Source organism: Salvelinus namaycush, chromosome 15, assembly GCF_016432855.1.
Source record: "Salvelinus namaycush isolate Seneca chromosome 15, SaNama_1.0, whole genome shotgun sequence".
Taxonomy (NCBI): domain Eukaryota; kingdom Metazoa; phylum Chordata; class Actinopteri; order Salmoniformes; family Salmonidae; genus Salvelinus; species Salvelinus namaycush.
The window spans coordinates 20,830,824-20,848,088 of NC_052321.1; the positions used below are offsets into that span (position 1 = coordinate 20,830,824).

At 42.5% G+C, this 17,265-nt stretch overlaps 1 protein-coding gene across 1 annotated transcript in view; it reads right to left on the reverse strand.

The window, feature by feature from the left end:
- The window catches only part of LOC120060293 (dimethyladenosine transferase 1, mitochondrial-like), a 40,833-nt gene extending 23,994 nt beyond the window's left edge, over window positions 1-16,839 (reverse strand). Inside the window, exons 1-5 of the mRNA XM_039009483.1 lie at window positions 16,823-16,839; window positions 15,814-15,962; window positions 14,834-15,714; window positions 7,543-7,694; window positions 7,252-7,371 (exon numbers count right to left, since the gene is read on the reverse strand). Of these exons, the coding sequence (XP_038865411.1) occupies window positions 7,252-7,323 (72 nt within the window). The 5' untranslated portion in view covers window positions 7,324-7,371; window positions 7,543-7,694; window positions 14,834-15,714; window positions 15,814-15,962; window positions 16,823-16,839. The remainder of the gene's footprint in view (window positions 1-7,251; window positions 7,372-7,542; window positions 7,695-14,833; window positions 15,715-15,813; window positions 15,963-16,822) is intronic.
- Window positions 16,840-17,265: the final 426 nt, after the last annotated feature.

Sequence of the window (17,265 nt, forward strand, 5' to 3'; positions counted from 1 at the left end):
CAGTGTCTGTTCTTTTGCCCATCTTAATCTTTTATTGGCCAATCTGAGATATGGCTGTTTTAAATTTTTATACTTAAGTATCAAAAGTAAAAGTATACAATCATTTAAAATTCCTTGTATCAGGCAAACCAGACGGCAAGGTTTTCTTGTTTTTTTAAATGTACGGATAGTCAGGGTCACACTCCAATACGCAGACAAAATTTACAAATTAAGTATTTGTGTTTAGTAAGTGCGCCAAATCAGAGGCAGTAGGGATGAGCAGGGATGTTCTTTTGATAAGTGCGTGAATTGGACCATTTTCCTGTCCTGTTAAGCATTCAAAATGCAACGAGTACTTAAGGGTGTCAGGGAAAATGTATGGAGTACATTGTTTTCTTTAGGAATGTAGTGGAGTAAAAGTAAAGTTAGACACCCCAAAAAACAACTTAAGTAGTACTTTAAAGTACTTTACACCACTGCTGTCATCAAGTCAAAGGTTGGATACTTTGAAGAATCTAAAATCTAAAATATATTTTGATTTGTTTAACATTTTTTTGGTTACATCTGTACAGATTAACTACCTTTTCATGAAAAATCTCTCTCTCGAGCCATGTACAGTACATGGACCAATAAAGATGTATAGAGGGCACACTTTCCAGTAGACGGGAAAGCCCTTTATGGGCTTTGCTATCACAGAATCTATGAATAGCAACGTTTGGTAGAAATATAATTCTGAAAGTAACGCACGCCTTGTTTCGCAAAGTAACTAACAATATTAAACTTTTTTTTTTTTTAAGTAACTCAGTAGGGGCTGTGTACAAGGAAAACATCTGTACGGCCCTCCCCCTCAGAGACCGGAGCTATGGAAGCAGGGTGGGTAGCCGATCGCTGATGCAGCCATTACTCAGGATGGCTGGTGACGGCCCCAGACAACCATCTGCTGGAGGTACGCTTCACTCTCCCTTCAGATCCATCAACGTCATGAATCTGTCTCCGGGCGTTCTCCTCTCCTACTGCATGTGGAGTACACACTGACTGCAAGCTGCAGCATTCCCACTCTTATCTCCTACTGCTCTCTCCCACTGTCTTCCAATCTCTCCACCTCTCTTCTCAGCTCAATCACTCCCACTAACTCGCCACCTCCCATTCTCTCCCTCTCTTTTTCAAGCTCTCCCTGTCTCCCTCCCTCTTTCAAGCGCTCTCTTTCAGTCTGTCTGTGGAGCTTGGAGGCCCGTGGGTCTACTGTGGAGAAGCAGCCCTCTAGGACGTGATGGAGCAGCTATTGAGCGACTTATAGACCCGTTAATGACAGAGACAGGCAGATTTTAATCACATTCTGCCAGGAAAGAACTGTGCAGGCTAGAGGAGAGGAGGCCGGGGCGAATTGGATGGGCAAGTCTCACTAACATGCTTTCCTCACTTTATCTGAATAACCTCCATTTTAGGAAAGGCAGTGAGAAACACAGGGTTGGCTAAAAAACACAGGGTTGGCTAAAAAACACAGGGTTGGCTAAAAAACACAGGGTTGGCTAAAAAACACAGGGTTGGCTAAAAAACACAGGGTTGGCTAAAAAACACAGGGTTGGCGATAATGTTGAAGGGATGTCAAATGGTCTCAAATCTCTGTGGCCGAGGTCACAAACCCCTTGACCCTCCGTCAGAATATTACGTCAGAGAGACACAGCCATTTATGTACTTTGTCATTTCTACTAAGCCAATAAGACCTTTTTTGTTTTTTCGGGAACATAAAAATTGAATTTGCAATTTACAAGTGACCTGTATTCGCCACAAGCAGCCATTTTGTATTTTCTTCTTGAATATGTATATTAACACGGAGGAGAATGAGAGGGGTGTGAATGTGATCCGTGACAGGCAGACCTAGGGCCCAATGGACCGGAGGGCAAACGAGGAGTCAGCCAATCACGCTGGACGAAAGCCTTCAAGGACAATCAGACTCAGTCAATGTGACAGAGGTAGTCAGTGCATTCCTTCCAGGGGTGAGAACATGCATGGCAACAGATTAAACAACACAAAGGATAAAGCCTAAGTCACGACATGTCAATATGGACCAGCAGCTGCAAATGTAAAATGGATTCAACTTTTTCTTCTAATCACCAGTCAGCTACAATGTGCCACTCTTTCCCTCAGGTTAAAATGTATTAGTCACTAAATCCAGTCATGTTTTTTTCATTTAATTGCCATTTTCTCACCATTGGATTGTATAAGGTTCAATGATGTTCTCTGTTTGTTGGTTAGAGTACAACTATTAAATGCATTTTCACAAATAAGGTGAGGAGGTTACACTGCTAATTGTTATATCTGTAACATAGCCCCTGCTTCTGGTTTGATGTACTATTAAAATGGGAGATAGCATAGCAGTGTGTTACACAGTGTGTATCCGTCGAGTTCTTTGTGACACATTTTCTCAGAACTGCTGAACAACATTATTACAGCTATGCAGCAGCAACGTCCCTTCGTCTGTATTAACCTGTTCCTACACATTTTAAGATACACATCACACACACCAAAACCGGGTTACCACAGTTCAGATGTGACCGATACATGCCAGGAATAAATAAAGAAAAACAACAGATAAAAGTGAAACTTCAATTTGAGCAAATCCCTATTCATAAAAACACACAATTAGCAATCCAAAGCTACAGAGAGAGAGCAAGATAATACCAACAATTAGAATGTAGAGCGGATTTGTTGGATTTGTCTAGCTTGGCTATGTGCATGTTCTCCTTGGTCTAAGAACTCACGCTGCTCCACCAGGACTCAGCAGACGGTGTGGACAAACAGAAAGACTCACAGAGAGGCACAGCCTTCAGGAATACAGCTCTCCATCATCCACCCTACTTAATGTGCATTGCTTCTTAGCAATGGTTATGGCCAGTAGTAGATGTCTTGGCCGAATAACACCCATTGATGTACTCTCGTACTGCCCACGCGTGCACTCCAAGGTATTGATAAAAACACTCTCTGGGTAAGTGGCTATGAACAAAGATTTTGCACAAATCCAGCTATAAACAGGCCTCAGGGGACATGAAAATGAGACTAATCTAGAAACACCCTCTACCTTTTGGTAGAACTTAAGGACCTATATTTACACAAAACATAAGTATATACAGTATTGTAAGGGCGGTAGGTAGCCTAGCAGTTAGAGCTTTGGGCCAGTAACCGAAATGTCGCTAGTTCGAATCCCCGAGTAGACAACGTGAAAAATCTGTCAATGTGCCCATGAGCAAAGCACTTTAACCCTAATTGCTTCAGACCCTGGCTGTGACCCCACAATATGAGGGTGTCTCAGGGACAGTGGTATATGCAAAAAACACATTTCCAGTTCACACATGCATATTAATACACACTTGTACATTTGTGAAACAGGACAAATATAAGCACACACCTAATTATTATTATTATTTTGTTTCATTATTATTGATTGATGTTCTATTTCACTGTTCATCCAAACAGGAATTCCTTTAATACCCGTCTTCCATTAGTCAGTGCGTTATGAATTATTATAAACTCAGCAAAAAAAGAAACGTCCCTTATTCAGGACCCTGTCTTTCAAAGATCATTTGTAAAATCCAAATAATGTAACAGATCTTCATTGTAAAGGGTTGACACGTTTCCCATGCTTCAATGAACCATAAACAAAGAATGAACATGCACCTGTGGAACGGTCGTTAAGACACTAACAGCTTACAGACGGTAGGCAATTAAGGTCACAGTTATGAAAACTTAGGACACTAAAGAGGCCTTTCTAGTGACTCTGAAAAACACCAAAAGAAAGATGCCCAGGGTCCCTGCTCATCTGTGTGAACGTACCTTAGGCATGCTGCAAGGAGGAATGAGGACTGCAGATGTGGCCAGGGCAATAAATTGCAATGTCCGAACTGCGAGACGCCTAAGAAAGCGCTACAGGGAGACAGGACGGACAGCTGATCGTCCTCACAGTGGCAGACCACGTGTGACAACACCTGCACAGGATCGGTACATCCGAACATCACACCTGCAGGACAGGATGGCAACAACAACTGCCCGAGTTACACCAGGAATGCACAATCCCACCATCAGTGCTCAGACTGTCCCTGTAAGGCAGGTCCTCACAACAACGTCGCCTACGGGCACAAACCCACCGTCGCTGGAACAGACAGGACTGGCAAAAAGAGCTCTTCACTGACGAGTCGCAGTTTTGTCTCACCAGGGGTGATGGTCGGATTCGCGTTTATCGTCAAAGGAATGAGCGTTACACCGAGGCCTGTACTCTGGAGCGGGGTTAATTTGGAGGTGGAGGGTCCATCATGGTCTGGGGCAGTGTGTCACAGCATCATCGGACTGAGCTTGTTGTCATTGCAGGCAATCTCAACGCTGTGCATTAAAGGGAAGACATCCTCCTCCCTCATGTGGAACCTTTCCTGCAGGCTCATCCTGACATGACCCTCCAGCCATACTGCTCGTTCTGTGTGTGATTTCCTGCAAGACAGGAATGTCAGTGTTCTGCCATGGCCAGCAAAGAGCCCGGATCTCAATCCCATTGAGCACGTCTGGGACCTGTTGGATCGGAGGGTGAGGGCTTGGGCCAATCCTCCCAGAAATGTCCAGGAACTTGCAGGTGCCTTGGAAGAGTGGGGTAACATCTCACAGCAAGAACTGGCAAATCTGGTGCAGTCCATGAGGAGGAGATGCACTGCAGTACTTAATGCAGCTGGTGGCCACACCAGATACTGACTCTTACTTTTGATTCTGACCCCCCCTTTGTTCATGGACACATTATTCCATTTCTGTTAGTCACATGTCTGTGGAACTTGTTCAGTTTATGTCTCAGTTGTTGAATCTTGTTATGTTCATACAAATATTTACACATGTTAAGTTTGCTGAAAATAAACGCAGTTGACAGTGAGAGGACGTTTATTTTTTTGCTGAGTTTATTTACATGAACATGTGAAAGTATATATATTATTGGGCATAAAATCGCAGAATGAACAACAATGTGCTGTTCAGTCTTATGTCATCAGCAGGAGACCAGCTCATGAAATACCCATTATTTGTCTTAGACATCCAGTCTCCCTAGACACCAACTCCATCATCAAGTTTGCTGACGACGCCACGGTTGTAGGCCTGATAACCAACAACGACGAGTCAGCCTATAGGGAGGAGGTACTGGCATTGTGGTGTCATGACAACCTCAACGTCAGCAAAACAAAGGAGTTGATTGTTGACTTCAGTTAGCAGAGGGGGGAACATTCCCTGATCCACATCAATGGAACTGCAGTAGAGAGAGTCACGAGTTTTAAGTTCCTCGGCATCCACATCACAGAGGACTTATCGTGGACCAACACCACCACTACTCTTATCAAGAGGGCGCAACAGCGTCTCTACTTCCTAAGGCGGCTGAAGAAATTTGGCATGCGACCCTGTGCAATCATCTACAAATAATAACGCTGCACCATCGAGAGCGTCCTAAACGGTTGCATGATGGCCTGGTACTGGAATTGCTCCGTCCACGACCGCAAGGCCCTCCAGCAGGTGGTGAAGCCCAGTACATCACTGGGACCGTGCTCCCACCCATCCAGAACATCTACTCAAAACAGTGCCTAAAAAAGGCCTGCAGCATCATCAAGGACCCCACACACCCCAGCCACAAACTGTTCTCTCCTTTACCGTCAGGCAGACGGTATCAGATCATGAGGTTTGATACCAACAGGCTCAGAAACAGTTTCTATCTACAAGCCATCAGACTGCTTAACAATTGAACTGGAATGACCACCTGCTGATTCTATGCATAGTCACTTCACCGCTACCTACATGTACAAATTACCTCAACCAACCTGTACCCCCTCACACTGACTCAGTACCCCTTGTATATGGCCTCGTTATTGTTATTTTATTGTGTTACTTTTTATATTATCTGGGAAATATCTTCTTAACTCTTCTTGAACTGCATTGTTGGTTAAGGGCTTGTAAGTGAGCATTTCACTGTAAGGTCTACACCTGTTGTTTTCGGCACGTGACAAATAACGTTTGATTTGATTCTCCGCACCTTAGCACACATGCACTCACGCACACACACATCACAGCTGCTGCTACCAGACTCTTATAATGATAGCTAAAACATGCACAATTTAAACACGTGGAAATATTGGACTATAAATTGTGCCACCCTGTATTATACACTCTTAGAAAAACTATTCCAAAATGGCTCCTTGGCTGGAACCAAAAGGGTTCCTTGGCTGGAACCAAAACGTGTACTTCAAAAGGTTCTCCTATGGGGACCCTTTTAGGTTCTAGATAGCACCTTTTTTTCTCAAGTGTACTTATGCTAAAATGTGTATTCTATTCTACTGAGCCATTTACTTTATGTTCCTATTCTTATCTTTTATTATTTCTTAATGTTTTTGCATTGAGAAGGAACCTGCAAGTAAGAATTTGGTAGGACGATGTATACCATGTGTATCCCGTACATAAGACTAATACAACTTATAACTGTTTGTGCGATGAACATGCATGAGGACAAATTAACAACTGCAGCATAAACACACTACTCACACACTTACACAGACGCCTGCGCACAAACGTCACGTGTACTCACACACGGTGTAAAAGCTGCCTCTATGTGATTAAATAATCATTGGAGCTATTTCTTCTAAGAGAATGAACAATCAGCCCTAGTTTCATTCACTTCACTTACTCCATCCATTCCATACAGATGAAATATTTACTAACAGAGGGCTCCTAGAGAGGGACTTCTTCTTCAGGGGACCCTAGTCCATCAGACAGCAACCTAAAGCCCATCCCCAAGAACAGAGAAACATCATTCTCTGTAGTCAGTAGCCTAGGCCTATAATCTTATATAATAAGCATTCCCCTGGAACCCACCAGCGACACAGAGAAAAGACAGTAAAAAGGGGCCGAGTTCTCAATACTGATGTGTGATATATATCCACCAGGCATCATAACCCAACAACGTGTCACAATTCTGAAGACACTTCTGAGACAACATTGATTTAACGCAGCCGTAATGAACCCTTGAACTGTACGTGTCTAGTGACAGCAGCAGAAATGGGGGCAATGGAAGAGGAGGAGAACAGAGAGTAAATAGGGGGTCCTACCCCCTGGTGTGGGATGATGTGTGGCTGATTGTGAGCCCATTTCCAAGTGTGTGTGCTCCACAAACGGAGCATTGTCATCAACTTGGATACACAGCCAAGATGCTCTGTGTCTGTGTGTGTGTGTGTGTGTGTGTGTGAGCAGAGCGTGGGGTCCTACCTCAGGTTTGGGGATGAAGGCCCGTCCTGGGATGGTGAAGCAGCTCTTGACAGCACAGAGGTACTGGGCCATGATGGACAGACGACTCCTCTGCCTGCTGGCTGTGCTGGCTGTCAACCTCTGAAGAGGGAACCCAACATGTTGTGTCAGTATCATTTTTGGCCCTGAGCAGTTAGATCAACAAAACAAAGGGTGAATAAAGGGCTGAATAATCAGACCGGAAAAGAAGTTACTGATTCAGGAACATCAACCGAGTGAGAATAGACAGTATTGAACAAACAGCACACACACCTCTGCCACCTCCTTCTGAAAGGTAAGGGTCAGTCTGGTCCGGCCGTAAACAAAGGGTCCAGTTCTGTTGGATATGTTCTCCAGCCACTTGATGATGAGAGGAGTAGACACACTGAAGGGAAGGTTCCCAATGATATGCAGGTCCGGTGGATCTGGAGGGACAGTTTTAGTAGTGTTAGGTTCTAAATGAACCGAGTAAAACTCACGGACGATTAGTAAAGCTTAAACCAAGTTTATTCACCCATTGGGTCATACAGCTGCATAAGACAAAGACATGATTTCACCAGTGGTAGTATATAAACCCCAATTTGAGTGACGTGCTCCTTCTCTCTAAACATTACATCGTTATTGCTAGACAGGAAATTAAGTGACGCGGGCCATAAACTGTTCCTTCTCCCTTCATGTGACCTGACCTCGATCTCTCCACCCTTATCAGTGCCTGCCATATGTGATTGCCCTTCCTTGACACAATACATTCCCCCTACAGATAACCATTAACTTCTGGTGTAGAAACTAGACTATGGCACTCAATATTCCAATAGGATACCTGATAATTAACAATACTTAAAGTTTAGAACTCATCAGTAGTATCACACTGTTGCAACACAACGTACAAAACATAAATCAATGTAATGTGTGTTTCAGACTTAAAGCAATCTAGTAGGCACTTCCATCAATCAGGCAAATCTACCTCAATACTAAGTCTACTTCTTCATCTCACTCACCATCCTCCCATGCATACCTTAAGGGACATCTGAGACGGGAGCCGTATGGTTAGTGAAGAAAGTCCCATTGCAAATGTACGGTCCCTTACCTGACGTCTTGCGACGTCGCAGAAAATCGCGGACGGCGTCGGGCCGTGGAGAGCTCTTTCAGGAAGTCACCCAAAAAAACGTCTCGGACTTTCGGTTTCCGTTTTATAAAAATGACAAATTTTTGACTTTTTTCTGCATTCTCGAAAATTCCCACAAGAGGGAAAATAAATCGTATTGCAAGCGCACGAGCACGTGGCAAACGAGCGCGGCCTTTTCTCCTAAACTGAAAATATTTCGAAGACGAAACTCGGCGAGCGTAGGTTTGGAGTAATGGGCAGTTGGCCCCGAACGAGATGGCGTCGAGACCTCGGCGCTTTTTGAGTTATGGCCATTTTTCTGGGATTAAAGGGTTAAAACGCAAGTAGGGTGCTAATTTGACCGCTTCATGTCAAAGTACATAAGCATACGGTGTCAGGAAAAAAAGAACCAGCCATTTATCTATCGTAATTTAAGAGAAAATGTACATTGACCGTTTGGTGATGTTCACAAAGAGGAATTTTTTTTCTCCAAAAAATCACAGATCCAGTTGCAGTGTGTTCAGACGTACATTTTTAAAGTGGGTCTCGATGCTCTGCGAGAATCCTGTGATTTTATATGATTTTATGAAATAACACACACTCATTTAACCCTCTTTAAATAAGTCAGTTCTTAACATAAAGACTTAAAACTCAATATTATATAAGAGCCTACCCCAAGGAGGGTATGTGTTCACTTTCAGCTTCCTATGTCAACTGGAAGTACCTTAAAATGGTGCCATAGGGTCAGGTTTGAAGGGTAATAAGGTCAGATCTTTTCAAAACTTCACTTGTGTGATTAGACAACCCTCATGAACTGTAATCAGTCATTTCTCCAAACAGATGTCAAAGAAAAGCTCTCTCACACAAACACACACACACACACACAAAAAGCTATGATGGAGTGAAAAAGTACGGTGCTTAAAGACACACAAAGCCTGCAATGGCATTACTATTATCTCCAGGCCGTGCCGAGTTCAACGAGATGCCCCGCTTGACCGTAGCTCGCTCGGTCTGAGCGCAGCGACCGTTACAAGAAGACGGACACGAATGACCCTTTGACCTCAATGTCAATTTTATTTGCTTTTGGGAGACAGAGAGAGAACCGTTAAGGTTAGAAGCACAATTTCACCTCAGGAACAATCCTAAGGTCCTCCCGATCTGTGCAAGCCTAACCTTGACCTTGTGGCATTAACCCTTAACAGTTAAAAGAAGGTGTTTACATCAAATAGTTTACAATGAAATGTCTCCCCATTGGAATACATTGACTGCACCTCTAAATTCAACCTAAAGCCTATGTGGGTTATGAATGTCTTATGAACCTGTCTTTGATGTCAGGCCATCAGGCCACCATGAGGTCTACCTGTGTCGATTCTAAGCTTCCTGGAGCAACCGGAAGTGGTTAAATCACCCTAAAAGTGTTTGCCATAGCCAACCTGCAGTTTGAGAGAAATAGTGCATTCAGCCCTATGTAAATCAGTCAATTTTTAACATACAGACTTAAAACTCAGGATTCTGTAACAGCCTACTCCAGTGTTTATTTATAGCTTCCTGTGACAACCGGAAGTGCCATAACTGGTGTCAAATGGGCTGTTTCGAAGGGTTAAAAATGTCAAATCTTTCCAAAACTTCATATATGTGAATAGACAACCCTCATGAACTGTAAATCAGTCCTTCATCCCATCAGATTTCAACAAAAAAAAATACACACCGACACAGAAATGATGGAGGGACACACTGAGGGGCTAAGAGGCAGACAGTGCCTGCAGTAGTTACTTTTGTTCCAACTTTTAAAGAACCGTCAGACCTAGAGTTCTGAAAATTTACAAACCTGTTCTAGACCTCAGGTCGATTGTGCACGGTGAATTATATGACTCTAGAAGGTTCTCGGATCGATAAAAAGCCTTGTGTATTTGCCATGTTTTCAATTCATTTTGACCTCAACGAAACGGACGACATTTAGAAAAGTCCCAGAGTCTCAAGACTAGGTGCGTTGAAACCGGCTCGGCCCATAGAGACAGACCCCAACGAGCCTGTTTGATTGCTCATTCAAGGACCCCGTAGCAAGGCAATGAAAAAAGTGGAATTTCAGCACCAATTAGGGTTTTGCTCGGGCACCGAATGACCTATTGAGCCGAAACTTGGGATTCGAGGTCGCCTCACATAGGGCTAAAGATAATGTGTGAACTGGACCCGCAGCTAGAACATAACTACGTATTATTTGTTTTATTATGGTTTAAATAGAAGGCGCTGTGAATTTTGGGCCTGCTCTGAAATATGTGATAGTTGGCATCTAAAGGAGTTGGAAAAAGTGAGTTTGGAGTCAGATGGTATCAGTTTGGTGTCTGAAAATATCTATTTGACTGATGGACACTGACTTGCTCGTTGACTTTTGTACATTTGCAATATGTTTCAACGGGGAGGTACCATGAGGAAAAAGCGACATGATGAAATTTCACGAAACGAGCGATGGAGAGGAACCACTATCACTGCCCGGCCATCCTGAGGTCATCAGACCGTTGACTTTTGCATTTCTAAAGTATTTAAGAGAATGTACGTTACATTTGCAATATGATGTGATGTTGAATCATATTGCAAATGTAACGTGCATTCTTTAAATACTTTAGAAATACAAAAGTCAACGTCCTGATGACCTCAGGATGGCCGGGCAGTGATAGTGGTTCCTCTCCAACGCTCGTTGCGTGAAATTTCATCATGTCGATTTTGGTGATGGTACCCCCGCGTTGAAACATATTGCAAATGTACAAAAGTCGACTAGCAAGTCAACTAGCAAGTGTCAACAAAAGTCAACTAGCAAGTGTCCATCAGTCAATTGGATATTTTCAGACACCAAACTGATACCATCTGACTCCAAACTCACTTTTTACAACTCCTTTAGAAGCCAACTATCACATATTTCAGAGCAGGCCCAAAATTCACAGCGCCTTCCATGAATGCACCAAAATAGCATTCTGAAATCACCACTAAAATGACATCGCCATATTCTCCAGGCCGTGCCGAGTTCAACGGGATGCCCCGCTTGACCGTAGCTCGCTCGGTCTGAGCGCAGCGACCGTTACAAGAGAACGGACACAAATGACCTTTTGACCTCAATGTCAATTTCATTTGCTTTTGGGAGACAGAGAGAGAACCGTTAAGGTTAGAAGCACAATTTCACCTCAGGAACAATCCTAAGGTCCTCCCGATTTGTGCAAGCCTAACCTTGACCTTGTGGCATTAACCCTTCACAGTTAAAAGAAGGCGTTTACATCAAACATTTTACAATGACATTTCGCCCCATAGGAATACATTGACTGCTCCTCTAAATTCAACCTGAAGCCTATGTGGGTTATGAATGTCTTATGAACCTGTCTTTGATGACAGTCCATTAGGCCACCATGAGGTCTACCTGTGTCGATTCTAAGCTTCCTGGAGCAACCGGAAGTGGTTAAAATCACCCTAAAAGTGTTTGCAATAGGCACCCTGCAATTTGAGAGAAATAGTGCATTCAGCCCTATGTAAATCAGTCAATTTTTAACATATAGACTTAAAACTCAGGATTCTGTAACAGCATACTCCAGTGAGTATATGTGTTTACTTACAGCTTCCTGTGCCAACCGGAAGTGCCATAATTGGTGTCAAATGGGCTGTTTTGAAGGGTTAAAAAAGTCAAATCTTTCCAAAACTTCATATTTGTGATTAGGCAACCCTCCTGAACTGTAAATCAGTCATTAGTCCCATCAGATTTCAAAGAAAAATTTACACACCCAAACAGAAATGGAGGGACACACTGAGGGGCTAAGAGGCAGACAGTGCCTGTGGTAGTTACTTTTGTTCCAACTTTTAAAGAACCGTCAGACCTAGAGTTCTGAAACTTTGGAAACCTGTTCTAGACCTCAGGTTGATTGTGCACGGTGAGTTATGTGGCTCTAGAAGGTTCTCAGACCGATAAACAGCCTCGTGTATTTGCTATGTTTTCAATTCATTTTCAGCTCAACGAAACTGACAACATTTAGAAAAGTCCCAGAGTCTCAAGACTAGGTGCATTGAAACCGGCTCGGCCCATAGAGTCAGACCCCAACGAGCCTGTTTGATTGCTCATTCAAGGACCCCGTAGCAAGGCAATGAAAAAAGTGGATTTTCAGCACCAATTAAGGTATTGCTCGGGCACCGAATGACCTATCGAGCCGAAACTTGGGATTCGAGGTCGCCTCACATAGGGCTAAACATAATGTGAGAACTGGACCCGCAGCTAGAACATAACTACGTATTATTTGTTTTATTATGGTTTAAATGGAAGGCGCTGTGAATTTTGGGCCTGCTCTGAAATATGTTATAGTTGGCTTCTAAAGGAGTTGGAAAAAGTGAGTTTAGTGTCAGATGGTATAAGTTTGGTGTCTGACAATATCCAATTGACTGATGGACACTGACTTGCTAGTTGACTTTTGTGCATTTGCAATATGTTTCAACGGGGGGGTACCATCACCAAAATCGACATGATGAAATGTCCACGCAACGAGCGATGGAGAGGAACCACTAACACTGCCCGGCCATCCTGAGGTCATCAGGACGTTCAATTTTGTATTTCTAAAGTATTTAAAGAATGCACGTTACATTTGCAATATGATTCAACACATCATATTGCAAATGTAACACTGTGTGTTATGTTTGCAATATGATTCAACACATCATATTACAAATGTAACACTGTGTGTTATGTTTGCAATATGATTCAACACATCATATTACAAATGTAACACTGTGTGTTATGTTTGCAATATGATTCAACACATCATATTGCAAATGTAACACTGTGTGTTATGTTTGCAATATGATTCAACACATCATATTGCAAATGTAACACTGTGTGTTATGTTTGCAATATGATTCAACACATCATATTGCAAATATAACAGTGTGTGTTTGCAATATGATTCAACAGTGTGTTATGTTTGCAATATGATGTGATGTTTTTCACTGTTGAATCATATGCAAATGTAACGTGCATTCTTTAAATAAACCCTATGTGGGTTATGAATGTCTTATGAACCTGTCTTCAATGACAATCCATCAAGCCACTATGAGGTCTACCTGTGTTGATTCTAAGCTTCCTGGAGCAACCGGAAGTGATAAAATCACCCTAAAAGTGTTTTACCCAACCAGCAGTTTGTGATATATAGTGCATTCAACCCTGTGTAAATCAGTCAGTTCTTAACGTATAGACTTAAAACTCAGGATTCTGTAAAAGCATACCCCGATCAGGATATTACTTATAGCTTCCTGTGCCAACCGGAAGTGCCTTAAAATGGGGTCATAGGTGCTGTTTCAAAGGGTTAAAAAAGTCAGCTCTTTCCAAAACTTTAAGTGTGTGATTAGGCAACCCTCATGAAGTGTAAATCAGTCATTTCTCTAATCAGATGTCAAAGAAAAGCTCACACACACACACACAGACACACACAGCAAGGATGGAATGAAAAAGTATGGTGCTTAAAGACACACAGAGCCTTAAATGCTTTTAGGGGGGATCCAGACTTCCATACCCGCTCTGGGAGCACTATACTACGGGCAAAAATCAATGGGTGCTGGCCTGAGTGATTTATGGAGGTTTTCAAAAAAAGTCAAAAAATATTCTGTTTCATGTTTTGGGTTACCACACACGATTTTCAATACAGTTTTAAATGCTTCATTTTGGCCTTTAAAAAAAAAAGTTATTTTCGACTATGAAGGGGGTGATACGTTTTTTCCAAATTTTTGACATTTTTTACTTCCTATGAAATCACATTCCAAATGCACAAAACATATTCCTTAAGTACAAGTAAACATTTATAAAAAATTATGATAATAAAATGTGACTAAAGTACTTTCATACAGTTCTTACACATGTGTAATTGACATAAAACTCGAAAGAATTTCGCAAAACGGTCCAGAAAGCACTTTTTTAAAGGGGGTGATATGTTTTTTCCAAATTTTTGACATTTTTGACTTATGACTTTTGACTTCCTATGAAATCACATTCCAAATGCACAAAACAAATTCCTTAAGTCCAAATAAAAATGTCCAAAAAATTATGTTAATAAAATTTGACAAAAGTATTTTCATACAGTTCTTACACATGTGTAATTGACATAAAACTCGAAAGAATTTCGAAAAAAGGTCCAGAAAGCACTTTTTTAAGGGGGTTATAAGTTTTTGCCAAAACTTTCAAAATCTCAAAATTTTACTCTTGGGTCTTGACTTGCGTTACAAAAGGCCTATGAAAAATTTAGATAGAAAACACTCGCCCACTATAGGATTTTTGGGGTGTTACACAGCTCATTTACAATATGGCATTTGCCATCAACTTTGGACGAAACAGCGCCGGATGTAATGTGAAATCCCACACAATCCCATTGTGTATATGGTCCGCTCGGTGCCAATAAGTTGCCATGTTATTTTGTACAATTGAGGGGGGAGTTCCCTTACCTTGGTTATGACTTTTGGGAATCCTCGGTCCATTCTGTACGTGAGTATATCACCATGGACAACCCTGAGCTTCCCTGGTGCCGCTTCAGACAAAAGCTGTGGACATGGAATTTGCATATTACAGGCACTTGAGTATTTACTGTTTCCAATCTGGGCAATTATTTTAAAGACAAACTCTTCCTGCATGGTCTCCTGTAGCTACGTTTAGTCCGGGTATGAAGTGGTTGTCCTTCTTCACCACCAGCAGGTCTGCAGCCCCAGCATTGAGGATGGAGCGGGTCAGCCCTCCAGGTCCTGGACCCACCTCACACACATGGGCGTCCCTCAGACTGCCTTCCTGGCGTACAATCTTATCTACATTTGAGTCATTTAGCAGACGCTCTTATCCAGAGCGACTTACAAGTACATACATTCATACTTTTTTTGTTTTGTTGTACTGGTCCCCCGTGGGAAACGAACCCACAACCCTGGCGTTGCAAGCGCCATGCTCTACCAACTGAGCCACACGGGACCACACGGGATCTACACACACAGTTCAGAAAACACAGTGACCAGGGTGCATTACTTACAAACATTGGAATGGGTTGGGTATATTAAGGTGAACAATGTATCAAGTCGATCTTACATGCCTTTCAACAACAGTGTCTTCCATATGTCTTGCAAGCAAAATAAAGGTTGGCCGGGGCACTGTATTTTACCATATGCCTGGCTCCTATCGCTCCTTGGCAAAGTTGGCTAAGCTTCTTTTGTACTTACATCTAAAACAGAAACCTTGTTCAAGGGCACCAGAACAGATCTGCAGCACTGCATCACTGATAGAATCACATCAGTAGTATCTGTTGCTTGTAGACAAGCCTACGCGGGCACTGCAGTCCGGTACACTGAATGTGTTGTGAACAGGGCGGAGAAAAAAACACCATTGTGTCCTCACAGTGTACCAGGTGTTGGTGCATTGCAGCTAGAGGAGAAGGCTGACTCACCTGTGAGCCTCATGTCCAGCAGAAAGTTCTGGGACAGCTGTTTCAATGCTCTCAGGTTGTACAGCTTGATTACCTCCCCAATGGTGGGCAGGGGAGGCAGGCGAAACAACGCTATCTTTCTGGGAGCCGCCATCTCTCAAACTGTGCTGCTGTGGGAATATAAAGGGTGGTACTGTAACAGCAATTAAACTCAGAGGGGAAACAGAGTAATTAGTGATAGAACAGAGATCTGGGGATTATCTGCTAATCTCTCATAATTAACATGCTAATGCATCCAGGTTCTAATCACCATGAATATAGGGTTTACTCAGCAATGTATATATCAAGGGTTTCATTTTAGAGCTTCAAGATACTATGTGAAAGCACAACTGCTATTGTCAAGGAATGATCAATGGTAGAGAGAAAATACATGGTACTTTGAGGATTAAAAACATGATCTTGATCGCCACCCAGTGGATAAATTACCAAATGACATCGTATTATGAAATCGATATTGGGCATTATGTTTTATAGATGTGTCCTGCCAAAGACACTGGAATTATTATGCGGTGGTTCTGCTCCATAATGTCATTCATTCATACTATAACAGTCATCTGCTGGCTGGCTAAGACACATTCAAAGGCAAGTGTCAACTTACTAGTTTAGCTACTTGAGTTTGGATAAGTGAATCAGAGTGCGGGACCTACAGACCTACAACAGGCATAATGTGATAAATTATAGCTAACGTTAATGCTTGACACTGTGTGACCGTGAAGATATCTTGCTCTTTACTGAATCTGTAGCTAGCAACTCGAAACGTGTAACGTTAACTCTGTAGCTAGCCAACTGAGAAACCAGCATCGACGTTTTGCTTATTTTTTCTCTATAGCTAATTATAAAGGTCGCATACAAAAACCCCTGACCTGAAAGAGTTGCAGCAAATTTAGGTTCACAAACTCGACCATGCAAATATGACTTTGAGAACGGTAAAATAAAGATAAAAGAGTTCACCGGATAACACGCTTCTCACCAGTCTGGATGTTCTTCCTGAAATGCTGCTGTCGTCAGGAAACTGGCAGGATGACATCCAATGGGATTGGAATAATCGCTTCTGCAACCAATCAATTTGGGATAGGCGGAACTTCAGTTTGACAGCGAAGGGCTCTATTAAACTGTCCCGGGTTGCACCGGACATTGGACCGTCACGTGAACCGGCGAAACCGATGAGGGTGGCGCGCCCTACTCAAATCGAAAAGTAATCTGCGCCGCTTGATCATGTTGTCAAAAAGGCCGAATCGTTCACAAACATACATATTTTTTTCGATAAAATATATGTTCGAATTTTATAAATAGTTTTCATTGGGAAGACAGATGAATCGTTTTCATCAAAAGCAATAACTTTTGCATATGAACACACAGAATCCTACTTATTACTCCACGTGCTTAACCTAGGTCACTTTTGTTTTGAGCCGA